The sequence below is a fragment of the Cervus canadensis genome, chromosome 6, assembly GCF_019320065.1.
Source record: "Cervus canadensis isolate Bull #8, Minnesota chromosome 6, ASM1932006v1, whole genome shotgun sequence".
NCBI lineage: Eukaryota > Metazoa > Chordata > Mammalia > Artiodactyla > Cervidae > Cervus > Cervus canadensis.
This window is the reverse complement of record NC_057391.1, coordinates 41,099,681-41,121,242: the sequence shown is the minus strand read 5'-3', so window position 1 is coordinate 41,121,242 and position 21,562 is coordinate 41,099,681. Positions and strand designations below refer to the sequence as shown.

General features: G+C 38.6%; 1 protein-coding gene and 1 non-coding gene across 5 annotated transcripts in view; one reads left to right on the top strand and one right to left on the bottom strand.

Moving 5' to 3' along the window:
* FRMD6 (FERM domain containing 6) overlaps positions 1-21,562 on the bottom strand; it is a 78,156-nt gene that overhangs the window by 12,372 nt on the left and 44,222 nt on the right. For 3 of the 4 annotated variants that reach the window (XM_043471666.1, XM_043471667.1, XM_043471668.1), the window contains 8 exons: positions 20,649-20,739; positions 16,908-17,011; positions 15,880-15,956; positions 13,349-13,535; positions 9,925-10,080; positions 5,936-6,001; positions 5,032-5,100; positions 2,217-2,391 (listed from right to left, as the gene is read on the bottom strand). In XM_043471666.1, coding sequence (XP_043327601.1) covers positions 2,217-2,391; positions 5,032-5,100; positions 5,936-6,001; positions 9,925-10,080; positions 13,349-13,535; positions 15,880-15,956; positions 16,908-17,011; positions 20,649-20,739 — 925 coding nt within the window. The remainder of the gene's footprint in view (positions 1-2,216; positions 2,392-5,031; positions 5,101-5,935; positions 6,002-9,924; positions 10,081-13,348; positions 13,536-15,879; positions 15,957-16,907; positions 17,012-20,648; positions 20,740-21,562) is intronic. The other variant, XM_043471669.1, reaches the window with a different exon arrangement.
* TRNAG-CCC lies at positions 15,600-15,672 on the top strand. The gene has a single exon. It is a non-coding gene; the product is annotated as a tRNA-Gly (tRNA).

The window sequence follows — 21,562 nt, the reverse complement described above, 5'->3', positions numbered from 1 at the left end:
AATTTATTCTAAGAAATACAAAATGCAACCACTCACCCCCTAGTAATCACTGGTGTCAACAATGCAAATCATCTGTTGTAAAAGCCCACAGAACCAAAATTTTTGTGTTATTTTGGACCATAATGCAAGTCAATGCACCCTCTTGACATAAAACCTAAGAATAAGCCCTAGCTATTGAGTAAAACTGAGTTGAAAAAAGATTTTAATGACAGAAAGCATTTTTTACCCATCTCTTTTAAAACAATAGGATTCTTGTGATCATCTTTACTATAAAATGCAAAAATAGTGTTTCAGACAAGGTGACACTAGATGAAATCTAATTAAGAAAAATAAAGATTCTTTTCATGCTGTGATTTTGGCTAATGTTAATAGCTTTTTTTGTTTGTTTGTTTAAAATGTTGCAGTCCTTAAGTGTGGGTGAAATAACTGAATTCAGGCCAAAGTTAATCCAAAGGAACTTAGTTTCAGGTTTTCTTCAGATCTGGAGGGATTTCTAAGCAGAAGAAAGTAAAGATGTGGAAGAAAAAAAAAAAGCCATATCTGCAAAATGTATCTATACATACCCACATCAAAGATCCAATCTGCATCATTGTCATTCTCACTGCCCCATTCACATAAGCCCTCACATGCACTTGGTACTACACTTGATAACAGACAAAGCCCTCCCCTCTTAAGAACTCAACATTCTTTGTAATTTTTCTTTAGAACCTATAGGGGAGGTTTATTAATTCTTTCAGGGTCCAAGGGGCTCACATTACAGTCACCTGAACAAGAATTTACTAAAATGTTGTGGGCAGAGAGCTGCTGGAATAAATGAATTTCCCAAAGTTGCGAGCTGGCCATTCAGGAGTGAAGTCAACTTGGCAAATGATGGGCTCTGCACCTAAGTCACCTATTCCCACAAGCTTTCCTGGTGCTTCTGCCCATTTAAATTCCTAATCTTCATGTCAGCGTCAGACAGATACATGCATTTGTTATACTGATGAGTCATCATGGGGAAGAACTGGCAGTCTGGCAGCAGGGGAAGCCAATATACGAGACAGTGAGACTAACTCTCTCCAAAGACAAATGCAGTTTGGTGGCAGACAGTGGAAAATGATTCATGTTCTAATTGCTACTTAAATTACAATGGCATCTCCAAACTGGGCCTCATTTAAATTGAGAGGCAGCTTTTGAGAAACATCCATCAGGTTGTGTTTAAACCTCTATAAGGATTTTTGTTTGTTAAGAGAGGACAGCTACTTGTTTTGTTTCTATAGGAAAAGTGAGGTCTGAGAAGTCAAAATGTGCTTCTGACATGGACCTAAGTTAATATGAATCTGAATCCTACTTCATGCAAATACCTCAAATCCAATCCAATCAAATTACCAACAATTACTATAACATGAGTTTGCAAAAAAAATTGAAGACATTGAAAGACCAAATATGCCAAGTAGCATTTTTGGGTGTGAAACTGGAGTTGCTGTACCGTGTGACCACAGGGGAGAAAGCGCTGACCACCAGGCTAACACTGTGAAGTTGAAGTCTGCTGCTAGAAGCCTCCACCCTGTCCTCCTCTCCTCACCAGACCCGCCCTTCTCATGGCTCAGAACTCTGAAGCCCCAAATGCACTGCTCTATTCTGCATCTCAGCAAACCGCCCCCGCTCCCCGACAGGACAGGCTGACAAGATCCTCAACTGTAAACTTTTCTCTCTGTTGTTGGTCTTTGTTGGTCTTGCTGAGCCAGACAAGGGCTTCCCAGTTGTCAACAAGAGGCTGGAGATACCCTGTGGCCCACCTTTACTGCCGCTCTAACATAAGGAATAATCACACTGGAAGGGATTTCAGAGAGCCTGTAGATAACAGCCCCTAGGTGGACCAGTGTATAAACAAGGCTCTGAGATGCAGATAAAGGCTGGTAAGCAGATAAACCTTAGCCTGTGCTTCCACGCAGTGGCTTTCCGGACTTTCAAGTTGAGTGCAGGGAAACTTTAAAGAGACTGTTAGCTAGGACAGTTAAATAGCAGGGATAATCTCAGATATGCTGATCAGGCTGTGGGTGGGCCTTCCAGGACTGCTGAGATGGAAAAGGCAATGCTGCTGGGAACCTGGAGAGGCTGGGGGTCCCCAGGTCCCACTCTTCAGGAGACTAAAGCCCCAGTTCTTAGCAGCTATAGAGTAAGAGGCCATGGGTGGCGAAAGTACCACCTGCTTCCCGCCCAAGATCTTGTGATACCTTCGTTTTCCTCCAGCTTCCGGATGTGGCGCAGAACGGGCTGCAGGTTCATGTAGAGGCGATGGCTGTTGCTCAGGAGCTGCAGAAGATGTCTGGAGCGCATGGGGCACCCTGTGTAGTAGATGAGCTTCCTGGCTGAAGGCAAGCCATCTGGGAGAATCTCAAACTTCTTACCCTGTGGAGGGAAAGAACAAGTCGGGAGGACAAGTCTCTGATGTGTCAAGGTCCACTTTCTTTCCTGGTAAGTAAGGAAAACTACAGACTCAGAAATAGATGCTTAAAGCTCCATCCAAAGTTCCCTGAGGAGTATATTACTGTCTTCCCTTTCAAAAACGTCACAGGATAGAGGATTACCAAAAATTCAGGGAAGTGCCAAGCCAAGGTCTTCTGGTTCCATCTGTGGTTTCTCTGGCTGGCCAGGCTATTTACGTAACGGAGAAGAGAAGGGCCCATCATGAAAGCATTCTCAAATGTAATCCCAACACCCTAACTCAGTAAACAAGACCACAAGCTCTAGAAGAGTAATGCATTCAAATATTTGTTGAACGCTTACAAGGTGTCAAACACTTTTCTAGTTCCTGAGAAAACAGCAGTGCATATGACCAAGTCCCTACCCTCCTGTTGCTACATTCTGGTGGGAGAGATGGTAAATAAACACATAAAATAACTACAGCTTATGATAAATTATGGGGTGGAAATAAACAAGGAGTTACTATAATAAACAATACAAGATACCTATTTGGGGGTTATAAAAAATGAAAAACTCTTTAGTCAGATAAAAGAGGGAGTTGGAAGCCAGATGGACAGTTGGAGGGATGAGACAGGAAGGAGAAATAAGATATGCAAGTGGTGCGTAAGTATCTCCCTGTCAGTGGAGGAATCTCATTCACCAGGTTTGGGAACATTAACCTGAAGTTCTAAGCTGAGGGAGAGGGTGTGGCAAAGTTCTTTCCAGTTACAGAATATTATGAATTCCTTTAACTTTTTTGATAATGAATAGGATAGCAGGACTAAAGAAAGGAGTCTTCCAGACACAGTGATTCTCAGCTGGAGACGACAGGTAAAGCAAAGAGGGACGTGTATTCTAACTACACATTGAGAGTCAGCACAAAGCAATTCAGACATGGATGGAATTTCTTACCTCTTGACTTTCCATTTTAAAAGGAACCACCACTGGATCTCAACACTATGACAGAATGCTTATAACTTACACTTCACGAGCACTAAACATGTATTAACCTACTCAGTCCTCACAAGTCTACGGCCAGTGAAAGTGTTCGTCACTCAGTCATGTCCATCTCTTTGCAGCCCTACTGACTGTAGCCCACCAGGCTCCTCTGTCCATGGAATTCTCCAGACAAGAATAGTGAAGTGGGTAGTCATTCCCTTCTCCAGGGGATCTTCCTGACCCAGGGATAGCATCCAGGTCTCCTGCACTGTGGGCAGATTCTTTACCATCTAAGCCACGACGGAAGCCCAAGGGGGTGGTCCATTATCCCCATTTTGTAAGGAAGAAACCAAGTCACAGAAATGTTAAGTGACATGCCCAGAGTCATACAACTAGGCAGGGCTGGGCTGGCTGCAAGAAGAATCATCTGGGAAGTTTGCCAAAACAGATCCCTAGTCTCTGCCCCAGACCTGCTGAATCAAAAATCTCTAGGGTGAGGCCCAGAAGTCTAAACAAGCTCCTCACATGAAGGTGATGCACAACTAGATTCAGGAACCACTTGGTGCAGGACCCTTAAAAATTCAATTTCTATAAATGTATTTTATTACTACTTAATTGGAGACATGCAGGGGGAAAGTGGGTTAATAATGTTCTTATTTACAAATAGCTCCACTCCTTTCACAAAAAGCTTGAAAGAGAAAGAGCCAGTGAGGAGGAGGCAGGCTCCATTTAAGGTATGAGTAAAGTGAAATCAGATTGAACTGTGCCCAAGGAATTAAAGTCAGAAACAGGTCTTTTAACTCACAGGGCAGTGTGGGATCAGTGCTCAAATGCGATTTGGCAATAGAGTTCTTTATTTATATAGGCCATCTTCCTGCTGGAAAGAAGCATGTGTCTTAATCCTTATCTTCCTCCTCTCTTTGTATATTTCTTCCAGTAATTTAGGAACAAAGGGAAGTTATGAATTTTAATGACCACTAGAAAGACATATAATTAACTGTAATTCTTTGAACTTTCCCCCAAAATGGATACAGCTGGCAAAAGAGTGAAACAACTGGGAAAAAACAAGAATTTGCTCTGACAAAAGAAAGTGTATTGTTCTCAATAATCTAAAAACAAAAGTACTTTTCCTGTTAAAAGTTGTAGCCCTTTCCTTATAATGATGATTTTCAACAGACAGATATTAATAGAAACATCTTTTTATATCATTCTTTATTCTCTATTCAAGAGAAGTTAACTTCCAAAAGAATGGGCCAACCCCCAAGCTAAGAATAATTTACCCTCTGATTACAGCTTTCTGTTTTCTAATCCCTCTGCTGTACATATTGAAAATAATTGTTTAATGAATTTATCTTGAACTTTTCCCATCACATTTTTTCTGCAACTAGGGTAGAGTGGTGGGGACCAGACACACAAATTAAATTGGTGATTTCTTTTGCTGTAAGACTCTGTGATTTTAGGTTCACTACTGAAAAGTGGCAAGGATTATAATTACAGCATATTCGTAAGAATCTAAGAAAGCTAACTATTTTCATCTTCAATTCTGAGAAAACATCAAGTTTTGTGCCTGAAACAATATTTTGTTTAAAAAACGAAAGTCCACAAAAACAAACAGATGAGTATTTTAGTCAGTTATTTTAAACTTACCACAAACACCAACTTTCCAACATTGGTCCAAGGGAAATCATAAAGTAATTGTTTCTCTTCATCTAAATTCTGTAGAAAGAATGATGAGTTACTTATAACTCGTATAAGTTATGCACATAGAGTTACCGAGGAAACTGACAGATACTCTAAAATAGCTCTAACTTCTTTCCCAGAAAACTAAAATACAGTAATTAAAATCTGAAAGAGGTCCCCAACTCTCTTTAGAGACATGCAGACAGTAATTAAAAGAGAAATGATACAATTCTGCCACTTTGGGTTCCTCAGTGACTACGTTGCCTTTCAAGGTAATCTTCTCCCTTCTGGCCCATCTCTAAGGCACTCAGACTTTCATAACTGGATATTTTGCCTATACCAAAGATAAGGCATCCTTATGTTCTCCCAGGTCTCACTAACCTCCTCTTTCCCCTGTTGATGGCGGGATGATAACACCATCCCACCTGCAGAATGATGACAGGAACTACTTACTCAACAGATGAGTTTTATCGGAAAATTGTAACGGAAATTAAAACGTCTGGGTCAGATACTTTATCACAAAGTCATTTTTCTTTCCATAGTTACAGATGCACCAGATGATAAAAAAAGAATGCTAAAAATTAATGACACACAAAGAAAAATGTCTGGATATTAATGATCTATGAGTGATAAATGTGGGTCCATCTTTGGTTTGTTGTTTTCTGTTCTAGAGGACTTACTGATGTCAAGGATCAGACTGTTTCACTTTGTCTATCTCACATTATCCACATGTGTGCTGGACAAATAAGCAGTAGTAACCAATCAATGGCTGGAAATAGAACCAGTGAGCACAGCACAGGACCAGGCAGGCACACTGTCAAGAGTCAAGACACAGTGGACACCATTTGACACCTATTCCCCATTAACTAACCTGAAAAATCTGTATTCCCCGCATGGTCAATCCAAGGGTCAGAGAAGCTTCAATTTCCCTTTTATCCTGTAGGAATAAAATTATGTAAAAAAGTATATCTTTCTTCTGTAAGAAACAATTCAGCACCAAAGAATGAAAGATACATTTCAGAATTAGAAAGCTTTTTACTTAAAATAGCTTTGCCTTTCTGCATCCCTTTTTCCTCTAAGATACAAGAAAATCATGGGTACATATTAAATCGATAATGGTATTTTCTACTTTTTAAATCTTTGAGATTTCAGAGTTTTAATGTTTTTATTATATAACAAACGCTTTCATATCTGACAATATTCTAAATTCGTGTGTTACTGAGAACTCTGGTAAGACTATTTGCTGCTTTTACATCAATTTTTTTTTTTTAAACCTTTTATGCTACGCTAAGTCATTTCAGTAGTATCTGACTCTTTGTGACGCTATGGGCTGTAGCCTGGGATTCTCCAGGCAAGAACACCATAGTGGGTTGCCATGCTCTTTTCCAGGCGATTTTCCCTACCCAGGGATCCAACCAGTGTCTCTTACATCTCCTGCATTGGCAGGTGGGTTCTTTACCACTAGCACTGCCTGAGAAGCTCCTTTTAACCTTCTATCTAACGTCTTTTCTCAGATGTTAGAATCTTGAATATAATGTCATAGTTATATTCTGAGGTGCAGTAGATTTTGTGTATTTAAAACTGGTTAAATCTCCCAACTCTGAAACAAAAGTTAGAGGCAAGCCTGAATAGTTAATGGGCTTCCCTACTTAGACAGCATACAAAAAAGCAGAGACATTACTTTGCCAACAAAGGTCCATCTAGTCAAAGCTATGGTTTTTCCAGTAGTCATGTATGGATGTGAGAGTTGGACTATAAAGAAAGCTGAGTACCGAAGAATTGATGCTTTAGAACTGTGGTGTTGGAGAAGACTCTTGACAGTCCCTTGGACTGCAAGGAGATCCAACCAGTCCATCCTAAAGGAAATCAGTCCTGAATATTCATTGGAAGGACTGATGCTGAAGCTGAAACTCCAATACTTTGGCCACCTGATGCAAAGAACTGACTCACTGGAAAAGACTCTAATGCTGGGAAAGATTGAAGGCAGGAGGAGAAGGGGACGACAGAGGATGAGATGGTTGGATGGCATCACTGGCTTGATGGATATGAGTTTGAGTAAGCTCCAGGAGTTAGTGATGGACAGGGAAGCCTGGAGTGTTGCAGTCCATGGGGTCGCAGAGTTGGACACGACTGAGCAACTAAACTGAACTGAACTGTATAGTTAATGTTCTCTCATGAAGATAGTTGAGAGCTATAAAGCTTTACATTATGTTAGTTTGGAAAAAGCACTTATTTTTAAGAAGTTCAATTATCACCTACCAATATGATATACAGTCAACCAGCTAAACTATAAACTGAAATATATATATATATATACCACAACAAATATAAGGGAAAAATACTGTACTTAGCCACATCTTTTAAGCACTCATCTGTAACAAGTGGCTGTAAGATGTAAAGTTCAAAATAGAAAATAAAATTGCTAAGTTACTAAAGTATTTTCAGTATGAGATTTCTCAATAAAAAAAATAAATGAGTATGTACACCTCTTTATTATGTTCAGTGCCAGTTTTTGCATAATCATGGAAAGAAGTATTTTTAGAAAATGTATCCTCAGCTGGCATAGTAAAGAGAAGATAGAGCCTATATTTACTACTGGGGCTGTTTTTCTCCCGCACTAATATCCTTTACATCAAGAAAGGCACATACAGTATAGGTTTAACAGGAGAAACCAATTCATCACTATGTATTTAGGCCAATATCCCTTTAAAGGCTGTTCTGATTGCTTTCAGAAATAAGACTGTGTTCATAAAAATGCTGGTTGTATGTGTATGAGGTATGTATCACTGGGCAAGAGGTACAGAGGTTTGTTGTTGTTGTTGTTTTAAATTTCCTGTCTCCTGTCTCCATTTTATAAGCAGGTCTTAAATGAAGCACTTTTAATGGCAGTCACTTAATTTCTTTAAAGAATGAAAATTCTCTCCATAAGGAAAAAATTATCTATTTCTCCACCTCAATCAGTTCATTAGCATTATCTTGTTTTAAGGAGGCTAGCGTGATTTTTATGCCATGTAAACGTAGCACACTTTGAGCAAATTGAAAAATTAAATTTTACATAAAAGATAAATCAGAGATATCTACTTTATCTACTAAACAATTCTTAATATGATTCTTTAAAATACCAGAGCTTCCCTAGCAAATAGAAAGCAACCAATATTTACTGAGCACTTACTAATGTGTCAGGCACGCCATCTGGCCATTTCAGATTCATCATCTTGTTGAATCCTTCCTGGCCTGTGACATGTATAGGATCATTCCCACTGAACAGATGCCCAGGACTGCAGTGACAGTCCCCCAGGATCCCAGCAAGAGTGAGTGCTGGTGGAGAGTTTCTAACTGATGATCTGATTCTAAAGCCATACTCTCTCCAATGTATCATTCATACTTCTAATACATTTTAAAATATAAACTCATTGTCAAAATGTCATTAATTTTCACTTTCTGTTATAAGTTGAGGTGTCACAATGAACTCTCTTAAAAGAAAAGCAAGAACTCCGTCTTTTAGGAATTTAACTGAAGAGATCTTTGGAAGTCTTTGCCTTTCAAAGATGACAGGGCATTAACAAAGCATCTCTTGGGCATGAAAGGGGAAAAAATAACATCCTTTGCTCTCTTTTTAAGTTTTTTGAACCAGCCAGGAAAATTACCCAGCAATATGTCCAATTTATGGTCCAGTCTCTAATGGCCTAATTATGCTTATCTTACCACACGGGTATAGCAGAGATAGCAAACCTAATTATAACAAAGATAATGGTAACAGAAACACATTTAACATCATACTTAACGAGTGCTGGGCACTGTTTTAAGCACTTTTCACCCACTAATTCCTTTAGTCTTTAATAAACCTCATAATTTATTGGGTTTGTTACCATCTCCATTTATCTATGGGGAAACCAAAGCACAGTAACATGCCTAAGGTTACACAGTAATGGCTGAAGCTGGGATTTAATCCCAGCAAGCTGGATACAACAGACCACACTCTGAACCACCTCATCCTATTTGGTTGGAGAATAAATATGCCTTTGAATACTCAGGTGGGAATTGAAGGGTTCTTACCATGGAAGTGATACTTGTGGAATAGGGAGAGGAGTGCAGTGGCGGAGAGGGAGAGAAGACAGAATGTGGTGAATAGTTTTGCCAGTGATTCCCTGCAAGGCCCGCCCCAGTTATTAATTGGATGTGTGACCTCTGGCTCAGAATGGAAAAATGAGGCCAGAGACACAAGAACACAGAACACAAGGACACAGGACAAAAGAAGGAACAAACTTCAAAGTGAGAGAAGCAAGAAAGTCAGTGATTCAGGCACAAAGGTTCTTGTAAGCAGACATGGGTTGACTCCTGTCTTTTACTAGTTTTGTGATCCTTGGTATATATTCCTGTTTGTAAAATGAAGATTACAGTCCTATCTTATAGAGTTATGAGTATTTTTTTAAAAAGGATAGATATGAAGTATTCCCATAAATACAAAACTCAATAAACATTAGCTGCTGTGGTGGTGCTCTTATTACTAATGGATACAATGCAGGTGTGGCTTCACTTATTAAATAATTATTGATCAAAGAAATAGCAAATGTTACTCCCCAAGGCAGAAATGCAGATTTGGGAAGGAGAAAAATAACTATTTCATAATCACTGAAAAGCCAAAAGCACAATTTACAGCCACTTGTCATCTCAATATCAGAACCATGAAAAAGACTCATTCCTGCTCCCAGGCCCGAAGAAAAACATCACTGACTCCAAGACTGACTTATGATGACAAACAGTAGTTCAAATAAAAACTCTTTTAAAAACGACCAAAACTTTAAAAAAAACTTCTCCTGATCAAGAAGATACAGCTGCAGACTTACTGCAGTTTTGTACCTTATACAATCTGTAGTAGTGAACAGCGACGTCATCCAGTCGGACAGCCTCTTTGATATATTTAAGATGAGCCTCAGAAGCTGTGAGTGCAAACTGATCTTTGTGCATGTTTGGAATGTGCTTCAGGATGTAGTCCTTCCCTCTCTTGGAAACAACCTGTTGGGATACAACGGGAGCGCAATGCAACATTTGTTGGAAGGATTCAAGTATAACACGACCCTCACCCCGCAAATGATGAAAGGCCGAGAACTGAAAATAGGCCATTGAAACTGGCTGATTTCCACTGGGAAATTCTCACGCTGATTCTCTTTTTGACCATCTGTGATGTTACTAGGCTGAACAAACTAATACTAGAAGGTACAGAGTCAGTTTAGCTGTAGTACTTCATATCTAGGAAGAAAAATCACAAGAAATGGGAAAAATATGTTCTCTTGGCTTTAAAATCACTAACAAAGAAAAACCATGCAAACTTGCACAATTTTGTCCACATCATTGTTTACACTTGCAGAATTATTGGTACCATGAAATACAGCTACTGTTAGCACATCTTCAGGTTCTGGATCCTACTTAACTCTTCTAAAATTACAGCCACAGAGTGGGAGGCTCTCAATGTTAATCCAAAGAAGGCAGAGGACTGCAAGGAATTCTTAGAAACGTTTCTGGTTTCTGCATAAGAGGCTGATATAAACACTCTACTCAAATGCTTAGGAGAAAACAATTTCACTCAAATATTCATTACAATTTACTGCGACTTCAGTTTTCATCAGACAGCAGTCTAAGCTTTCAGATTTAAAAAATATATAGTGTCCAATAGCTACAGGCTCAAATAAAAGGTGTTGACAAGTTAAAAGTCTTAGCTGACTTCATGAAGACTATAAAAGATGGAAAGAAGTATGCAAAGTGAACAAAAAGCATTTTTAGTGCTCAAAACGATCAGAATTTAAAAATTAGAGAATTTTTAGTTTTATCAGTTTTTATTGTTATTGTCATTTTTTCTTCCTATGAATATTTTAAGGAGAATTAAACATGATGAATTACTGGCCAATAATCAAGTTTTGCTGATAACTCATTATAGATTTTTTCCTTCTAGATTCCTTTTACATGGGAGATCATTTAAATGAGCACTTATCAACCTTTTTCAGGTCAAAGAACCCCTAGAAAATAGTACTTGAAAGGGCAGTGAAGTATATATAATAGGTGGTTCTGGTGATCACAAGGGTCAAGGAAGCTGGTCTCTCAGTACCCTGGGTGCCATGGCACATTAATCGGGAAGCTCTGCTTTAAAGACCAAGAGTCCATGAGAACCTGATGATAACGAGAGAATGGAAATACAGGCTACTTTTGGTCCCACAGGCACTGCTATGTAATAGTTTGACACCCTCTGTGGTTTTTCTTCAACTGAAGCACAGACAGCCCATGAACAAAAGCTTGTCTTGAGCACCATGATGTGAAATGCTGAAGAAACAGAAAAGGTTAAGTTTACAACTGTTCTTTAGGATATCTTAAGAAACACTCAGATTACTGGGTGCAAGAGATAAGCAGAACATTCGAAAATAAAATACTTTTGTTCAGGGTCTTATTGAGCCCAGAGGAAGGGCCCTGGGCACCTAGACAGTCTGTCCAGAGAACACACCTGGGCCGATGAGCAGGAGTAGCCAGGTAAAATAGGGAGGGTGCCTCACCAGCTAAAGAAGCTGTAGGCTGAAAGGTGAAACTATAGGAGGTGTGGAGACACAGTAATGCTGGGTGTTGCCAGAGCACAACACAGGAGGTGCAGGACAACCAGAGAGGAAGGTGCGAAATCTGGCAGGGACCATGAGCTGGGAAGCTCCTAGGTCATGTTCGGTAGTCAGGCCTTCACTCTGCAGGTGAAGGTTTAAATCAGAAGCAAAATCGACTTCTCTGCAAGGTGTGCAGTAAAGCCTAGAGCAGGAACAAGTGTCCACTGGTGAGTGCTGACGAGAGCTGGCACCTGGGAAGCGGGAGGAATCATGACCTGGGTTGGGGCGGGGATGCAGTAATGTTTAGGAAGTTAACAGCAATAAAAATACAAGAGAATTTTATTTCCTAAGCTGGGTGATGGGGAATCAAGGGTTTATATTAGAGGATGTTCTCATGACTGGATGGGGCAAGGTAAAAGAAGAGTGTTAAGGAAGAGCCTGAATGACTCTTAAGTTTCTAGGTGACCAGGGCCACTGGCTGAGCTTAAGAACACAGAGGTGGGAACACACAGAACTGAGGTGGGAAGCAGATGAATTTGATCTGGGGCACTGTGAGTTTGAGGTGCCTATGGGTAAACATCTGTCTTACAGACATAAGGGAGGGAAACAGATTCGGGAGGTGCCAGCACATAAGTGGTTGTAAAAAGCATCAATTTGGAGGCGATCTCCTGGGATAGGAGTGACTAAGTGTCAATCACAGCAGTGAAACCCAGGAAAAGACATGAAAAGTGTCCACTGGATTTGGCAACTTAAAGGTCACTGGTGGCCTTAAGGACAACACCATGAGTGGAGGGGCTGGTGAGGGAAGAAGGCAGATAGATGTAGGTTGAGGAGTACACGTCAAAGTAAAGACGCTAAAACATCAAATTTACATCACTTTTTCAAGAAGCTTTACTGAGAAGGGAAGGAGAAATGGGTAGCTCTTCTTTCCCTCCCTCCTTCCTCCCCTGAAGACAGGGAGGTGTGAACCAAAGTATGCTCTAACTTAAGAGGAGTCAGTTCAGGTAGAGGCTGAAGATATAGAAGAGAGAGATGCCTCAGCAGAGACCTGGAGGAAGAACAGGAAGTGAAGTCAGCAGAGTATGGTGTAGGAAGGAAGGCTGAGATAGTCAGTGCTCAAATAACCTACATTTTCTTGCTGGAGGAAGGGGGTGGCTCCTCTTTTGATAGTGAAGGAGATGGTGGTCAGCACAAGTGTTCACTTATATTTGTTTTCTCAGCACAGGAAAAGTTGTGAATGATGTCACTTTTTAAAGAAGAGTGTTTTTCTCTTTCTGAGAGGGAAAAATGCTGCTCGAATTAAGAGTAAATGAGAAAGCCAAGGCTGAGTAAATCTCAAAAGAAGGCTGACAAATTCCCAGTTCCAGCATCTTTAGGATGGACAGCCATCCTCTTCCTCATTCTAGGTACAGGTCGAGTCTGTGGAGAGACTGTGTGTGCCACGCTCTCAAGTGTGAAATGTGTGCCCGGGTGTCATGGAGGGTGTGTGGGCCATCAAACACTTGGCTTTCCAGTTCTTGAAGCTGCATGAGTAGCTTGACTATTTCTGGTCGCTCCTGGTCTCTCTGTCATTGCCATTCTGCCTCACAATGTGTCTAGCATAGAGGGTAGACATTTTAGGGGTTGACATGTCTCTATCGAACTAGAACAATGAACTAGAAATGTGCTAGAGAAAACGCTTTAGATCTGAAAACAGTGCCTACCCAAGATGGGAAGTAAGCCTCAGGCTCAAAGTATTTTCCATAGTGCTTATTCCTTTTGAAGTTCCCAAGATCAGCCTGCAGTGCAAAGGCTGCCAGCAGGAAGTAGGCCTCCTCTCGGAGCACACACTGCGAATGGAGAACTTGTTTTCTCAGGTGCCAGTAATAATAGTATCTTGCTGCTCTGTCACTAGGAAAACAAAAGAAAGCAGAACTCACATTTTGATGCAACAATCTAAATGCATGTAAACAGAGCCCAAATCCTGCTGTTCATCTGAGGACAGGAGCTCTTCTGTTCTGCTCCCTCCTCCTCCCCCACAATCAGCAACACCTGATTGCTGCCTAATGGCTGCTTACTCAGGTCTCAGGGAGACAGGACCCCAAGTCAGACTACCCAGACTGCAAAAGCAACACTTCCTGAGGCCTAGGCATTCGATTCATTCAGAAGATGGAAAAAAGATCTGAATCATCCCACTCCAATGTGGTAAATAAATACTACATTGAACACATATTAGAAGAGAAGCCTAGGCATTCGTTGTCTGCATTAAAATAACTTTGCTACCATGATGCTGCACACACAACATAAATAAGGACAAATCTGGGGACAATCCTGGTTTTAATGTCATGCATCCTTTTTTGTTTTGTTTTTCATCTGAGCAAATTACAAATACATTAGGCCCTTAAAAAAAAATCTCTATATTCTCTACTAGAAAAAATTTGCTTGACTATAGTTTTTTTCCCTCTAAAAATGAATGAACTGAAAACTCTCTTAAAATCCTTAAAAAAAGAAAATTAAGCAGATGTTACTTTATGGGTGTGCTTTTATATGTACATGCCACAAAATCATGTAGTCCTCACAAACGGAAATAGTGCACTCATTACAATCTGTTGAGGTCAGAAATATAGTTCCCATTAAATACACTAAGGAGTGCTGACTGGGTAAAAACACAGTCAAGCTCCAAAAAATGTCACAGGCAAACAGGACGCCTCTGTGATCAAAGTAAAAAGGCAAGGGAAAAAAAAATGTGTGTGTTTGTGTTATGTATTTAATGAGTATTTGCCTCCCTATTATTTTAGGTTGAATGTTTACCTGAGATTCATAGCTCATTAGTTGATGATAATAAAAACATATGGGTTTATTTTAACCAAGATCATGTTTAAGAATGAAGAATTTAAAAATAAAGCATTTATGTAATCTTTTCCCCTTGGGACAGAGTACTTTTCAGAGCACTTCTTTGTATAATGCTGAGTACACAGCATTTGGACTAGCTCATCACTGGAGAAAAGGGCAGAAGTATAGGGGTTAATGAAACATTCATTAGTCCCAGGGGGCTAATTAGTGGCTCAATACTATACTTTTCTTCTTTCCAGCACATTCCATTCCAATTATGTACACTGAGTAAAGATTTTATACAAACTGAGAATAGCTAAAAAGGTTTCTCTGCCTTTAAAAACATCCTATATGGGCTCATATTTTTTACTTTTTAATTTGCTTGTGGCAATAATATAAATATTAAGAGCAAATCTCAGATACAACTCATTAGTTAAATGTATCATTGTCCCTTTAACATGGGGTTTCTCAAAATTGAAAAATAAGTAACTGAAACACAGAGTTCACATTTCTAGTAATTTCTACCAGGTGACAAAATCACCTCTGAAAGTCTTCCAGCCTGAATCCTCCTATACAAATGTTAATCTGAGCTTCTGAACTGGTGACTTCTGGGTCTGTATCATGTGCAGAGTAGTATTCAGGCACCCACCTCCAGAAAAGGAATCAGTTACCTGCCCTTGCCAAACTGCATCTAAGATTCTCACAGGATAGCTACATTGGGTGTAATCTTAGCTTTAAAGATACTGCCAAGCACAGAAGCAAGACCCCAAAGGTGAAAAGAAAACCAGGCGATATAAACACCCATGCATTTTCATAGGACAGAGTTCTTGCTGCTGTCCCTTTTCTCACCCCACCACCAGAAAAGAATATAATGCATTAAACAATCTCTCCTCTTTTCACAAAAGTGCTAGTTCTTCCTTAAAGGAAGTACCTTTTCAGTGACTGATCTGTTACGGAAAATGTGGAGTAGAGAAAATGTGAGCTGGTGATACTGTTAACAATTTCACTGATAGTCTAACATTACCACTGGTTCATTCAACAAGTATGTATTGAGTGTCTACTGTTACCTCTGTTTTAGGGACTGAAGATACATGTGTGCGCAAAAGTTTTTGTTTTTTTTTTTAAACCCCTGTTCTTGGGACTTCCCTGATGGTCCAGTGGTTAAGACTCTGTACTCCCAATGCAGGGGGTCCAGGTTTGATCCCTAGTCAGGGAACTAAGATCTCACAAGCTGAAACTCAGAGCTTGGTGCTGCAACTAAGACCCTGCGCAGCCACGTAAATTAATTAAAAAAGAAAATCTCCCTGCTCTTTTATCTTCTAGCAGGTGGAGACAAACAATAAACACAAGTACTTTATTTGACACATTAGAAGATGAGTACTGTGGAAAAGGAAAGGTTTGGGATTTCTCCTTGTCCTCATACCTGATCAATCGACCATTTTCCACATAATACTGCACACGGAAGTGGATGATCATAGGAGGTCCAAACTGATCAATTCCCTAAATAAAGACACACGTAAAAATCAGGCTGTCTTTAGTTACTTCAAAAGTGGGTTTCAAAAACAACAAATATCATTTTCAAGACACTTTTTAAACATTGAAAGGTTTGATCTACTTCAAATGAGTAGGGGCTTCCAGTAGATATGCAGTTGTCCATGCAGAAATAGGAAGTTATAAAGCATCATCACTATCTGATTCTCATTCACTGTAATGCCAGTGGCAACATAAGGGAAGATAAAAATAAATGCCAGTGGAAAGTTCTAGCTGAGATCCAGCTCCTCTCCCAGCTCTGTCCCCTGTGGTGACCATTTGCTCCTCATTACAATGTTCTCCTGTTCCTCTGACATTCCACATACCAAATTCTAACACACTGTTTGTTTATTTAGACATTCATGTTCCTTACTTTGTAGTTGGCTTTGAAGTAGCCTTCAGTTTATTCCAAGAATTCTTAAATACAAATTGGAGGATCAAGGATTACACACTGGGGATTATTACTGTTTTGTGAGGGTGATCTTGAGAACACTAGGTAAATTCCCAGTGAATGTTCTCCTATGCAAATGCAAGGCACGGGTTCAATAAAGTAATAAAATATCAATGTAAAGATAGTAAAAGCAGATTTTAAAATGACTAATAATTTCTAGACAGTCAGTTTTGACGACTAATGTGGCCAAAGAAGAGGAACAAATACTTTTCCCATGATTTTCATTTCAAAACAATATCCCAAGGTTATGGAAAAGTTATTGTCCAATATTATTTTAGCAGATGTTCAAAATCTTTTGCTACATGCTATAAGCTATTAATCCTTCACTAATGTGATATTTTAGAACTTATAATTCATATCCCTGTCCAAATCTTTACTATATAAAGTGTTAAGATGTTTTCCTAATGTATAACAGCTAAAATAAACCTTTTTTAAAATCAAAATAATTTTGCTGATAAATGTAATCTCACCCAAGTGACTTCGTATTGTCGTACCTTGCTGGCTTCTTTCTTCCATTCTTTTGGACAATACTTATAAAGCTTTTGTGACAACTCCATATATACGTGTTCATTATCTGCACATTAAAAAAAAAAGGAGACCAGATGATAAAGGATAGATTTTTTTTTAAAAGAAAAGAAGATACAAAGAAATGGGTTTTTCAAAAAAAGCCTCAAGCTTTCTGAATGTACTCTGAACACACATATCACCAAGAAAACTCAAAACATAAAAAGATATATAAGGTTCTATGGGATAGCTATTAATGACATTATTATTTTGCTTTTGCAATAAAGAACACGTATCATTGAAAATGTTAACATTTAGAGGAAATGTTAGATTCCTATTCTTGCTTTTACTTAGTTTCCACAGTCATTATAACTTATAGTTTAACTTCCAACACTGTGGGTGTTACTCAGTCTTAGAAAAACATGCTTTTGTTTGGTTCACAGAGGATTCATCTCATAAGTGCAAAGTAATAAAAAAGGTCAGAAACAGCATCTTAATTGCTATGTAAGAAACTAAAAAAAACCTGACGATAAATGATTTGTTTCCAAGTGAGGAGCTTGACCCATGTGTTTTGTGAAGAGACGTCTCTAATACTATTCCTTCTCTGTGTTATCCACATAAAACACAGAATGACGAAACGATAAAGCATTACTTGCACTGCTTTTGGGGTTGATCTTGTGGGAAGAAGAAAATAATCTTATGCAAAACAAGAATGGATGCCAAAATATTTCTTCAAAATATTAATGATGTTCTTAAGATGAGCAGAAAATAAGACTGCTAAGTAACCCATGTAAAAATGATCTAAACATGTAAAAACTAGCTAGTAAAAAGTGCAAATTTTTTCATATTTCCCAAATGGACTCTTATGAAAAATATTCCTATCTTGTACAAAGTTTTCAACTTTTTTTTTTTTTTTTAAACTCCTTCCTTTTTCTCTAACCATCACCTTGGGGCCATGCTCATGGAAAGTCTTGCATAAAAATGTACTCGTTGTGGAAGAAAAGTGTGTCTCTCTGACACTCCAATGATAACACATGCCCACACTATCACTCATGACTGAATACTGCAGTTTGACAGAACAAGTCAAACGTTTGACTAGAATAGGAAGGGTAAAGCCACCCTTTGTCAATGAATGTCATAATAAGTCAACCAGTGTGGATGAAAGGGGTAAAGAAGAAGTCTGAGAGATAAGAAGATGCTACTAAAATCCATTTATCACATGAACTAAAACCATCTCCCATTTCTACTATGTTACCAATTAAACATGAAATGGACAAGATCAGACAACCTTCCTGTTGAAACTGATTTGTTTTTGGCTTGCGTTCCTGTCTGAAGAAGCAACATAATGAATAGAACTGAGATTGCTCGCCATAATGGCACATACATAGTTTTTTAAACTACCACTGTGTTTTTACCATCCAGCAGTTTGACCAGAGCTGTATACTTTCTCAAGCACACATCAATCCTGCAGAGCAGGTGAAGCAGTGATTTCCATTTGACATGAGAGAAAACTGTAATGGAGAGAAGGCAAGGGACATGTCTAAAGCCACATAGCTAGCTAGTGGTAGAACCTGAATCAGAACCAGGTCATCTGATGCCTGTTCCAAAGTTCTTGCACCATCCTGCAATCTCTCTTCTAAAAAATACATCTCAAAAACTCTTATTTTGAAAACCAAGGAAACTGATTTTATGAGACTGACTTGCTGAACAGCAAAGATCAACAGTCTGTCTGTAGCTGAAGTAAGAAGAATTAGTTTGCACTAGTACAGCCACTATGGAAAACAGTGTGGAGATTTCTTAAAAAACTGGAAAAAAACTGGGAAATATGACCCAGCAATCCCACTTCTGGGCATACACACTGAGGAAACCAGATCTGAAAGAGACACGTGCACCCCAATGTTCATCGAAGCACTGTTTATAATAGCCAGGACATGGAAGCAACCTAGATGCCCATCAGCAGATGAATGGATAAGGAAGCTGTGGTACATATACACCATGGAATATTACTCAGCCGTTAAAAAGAATTCATTTGAATCAGTTCTAATGAGATGGATGCAACTGGAGCCCATTATACAGAGTGAAGTAAGCCAGAAAGATAAAGAACATTACAGCATACTAACACATATATATGGAATTTAGAAAGATGGTAACGATAACCCTATATGCAAAACAGAAAAAGAGACACAGAAATACAGAACAGACTTTTGAACTCTGTGGGAGAAGGTGAGGGTGGGATATTTCAAAAGAACAGCATGTATATTATCTATGGTGAAACAGATCACCAGCCCAGGTGGGATGCATGAGACAAGTGCTTGGGCCTGGTGCACTGGGAAGACCCAGAGGAATCGGGTGGAGAGGGAGGTGGGAGGGGGGATTGGGATGGGGAATACGTGTAAATCTATGGCTGATTCATATCAATGTATGACAAAACCCACTGAAATGTTGTGAAGTAATTAGCCTCCAACTAATAAATAAAAAAAAAAAAGAAGAAGAATTAACTCTGTAGGGCATCTTATTTCCCCCAGGCTCTTCTGTGAAAGAATGACTGAGGTGTATACCAATATGAAGATGGAGCTGAGCATTTGTGTTTTTGCTGCCTCCACTATCACAGGAAGAAACCGAAGAGCAAGTGGTTGGTTCCTTTCTTCTTGATGTATTCCCTGCTCCACAGTCTCCGGCCTCTTAGAGTTGTCTTTTTAGATAAAAGAAAACAGCTCACATTTTGGAGCTAAACTTATTGATCAGTTCATCATGATACACTTTCCAATTTGGGAGATCTGAGCATTTTATGGTACTAACCAGATTCTCAAGATATCATAAACCTTTAAATTGAAACCAATTTCAGTAGTAGAAAATAATTCATATCCAAATACAAAATACAGCTACATGTCACAAAAAAGGTTTCCTTGAAAAACTGAGCAAAGATCTGAAAGGTTTTTTGGCATCTAGAAGACTAAATTAGAGAAATTTTAAAGTATGATTTGAAAGAAAAAAGTTTTAAGGAATGGCTACACTTAAACTCTGGGAACTTAACTCTAACTAAGGTGTCACTGGCAGAGAAAGCTTATATGGAGTCCTTTACTTGAAAATCTTCTCCATGTAAAGTATACAGAAGAAACCGATCCCATATCTCCAAGTTATATGTTTTGACTGGAAAAAAAGAGAAGGGATAAAGGAAGGAAAAAAGAAAATAAGAGTAAATTAATAGATCACTTTGTTATACTATTATCTTCAACAGTAAGAGAACTGGAATAGAGAAGAGTCAGGTTTATTATGTCTACATTATTTTTTCCATTTATTTTTATTAGTTGGAGGCTAATTACTTTACATACATGTCTTTTAATGTCAAAAATTACCAAAAAAATTAAATTACAAAAATAACCAAGGTAATTTCCTATAGTGCAAAGAAACAAAAATCAAGTTGGGTTCATTAAAACATAAAAGAGCAAATGCATAAAATCTAGACTCGTAAAGAGGAACCAGTTTTTGAGTTTAAACCATAATAAATTCAAGACCTAAAATTATAAATCATAGAGGAAATACACAACAGTTGAGTTTAATATATGAATACTAGGTTAAAAGCCATGATTACAAGTACTTTGACAATCACAATTACACAACAATATGCTCAATTAGGTTACAGCTATAAAATGCCATTTTCTCAGGGACAGTTGGCTAACTCCATCAGAGACGAGACTGAGACTTACTTTGTATAACACTGAGTCCAAAGAGGTGACAGTCCTTTAGCCTGAGTAGGTCACACACCTGGACCAGTAACTGGTGACACAGAATTTTGACCTATGGGAAAAAAAGACAAAAATAAAACAAACACAACTTAATAATTCAGCCAAGTCCAAACAGTGAGCCACAATCAGGCAATGTTAATGCATCCTAAATATACGCCAAAGGGACAAGCTGACACTAGCAAAACAACAGTTGGTTTATGGAAATCACTTTAAGTTACAGCTGTTTCAGTAATGATGATCACAATACAAATTTCTACAACATGGTAATAAAGTGCCAGTGCAATCTTGCACGAGACTCACAAATCTTAGGACACATGGACAAGATGTACTCTATAGCCACGGTGCACGATAAATGTGTATTTCAGAAGGAAACCAAAATAATCTAATCAAATGATCAAAATAATTAATTATCAAAATTATTGATTTGGCAAGTATTTTTACAAGGAAAGTTTTCATCATAGTGGTTTAAACAAAATGCTCATATACCACACAATGAGTGAATACCTAGCTTTTATTTACTTTAATCAATCACTTTCATTGACATCTTTTAAGTACTAAACCAGGTTCTTTTCTGAGTCCTAGTATAATAATAAAATCATGTTAATTTGGAACATGGAGTTAAGGTCAAGTTATTCTGAAAAGTCACATGCTGAAAGATAAAACAGTCTTTAAAAGACACAGTTTTATTGACTTTTCAAATAGTGAATGAAGTATTTTGGGGGACACATAATTCTAATGAGTCTGCCTTGTTGAACTCAGAACCACTAAAGCTTATCGGCGTTGGGATTGACATTAAGAGACCATATAAGTTAATTTCTTCATTTGATAGACATATAAAAGAAAACCCAGAGAGCCTAAAGTCATGTGGTTAGTAT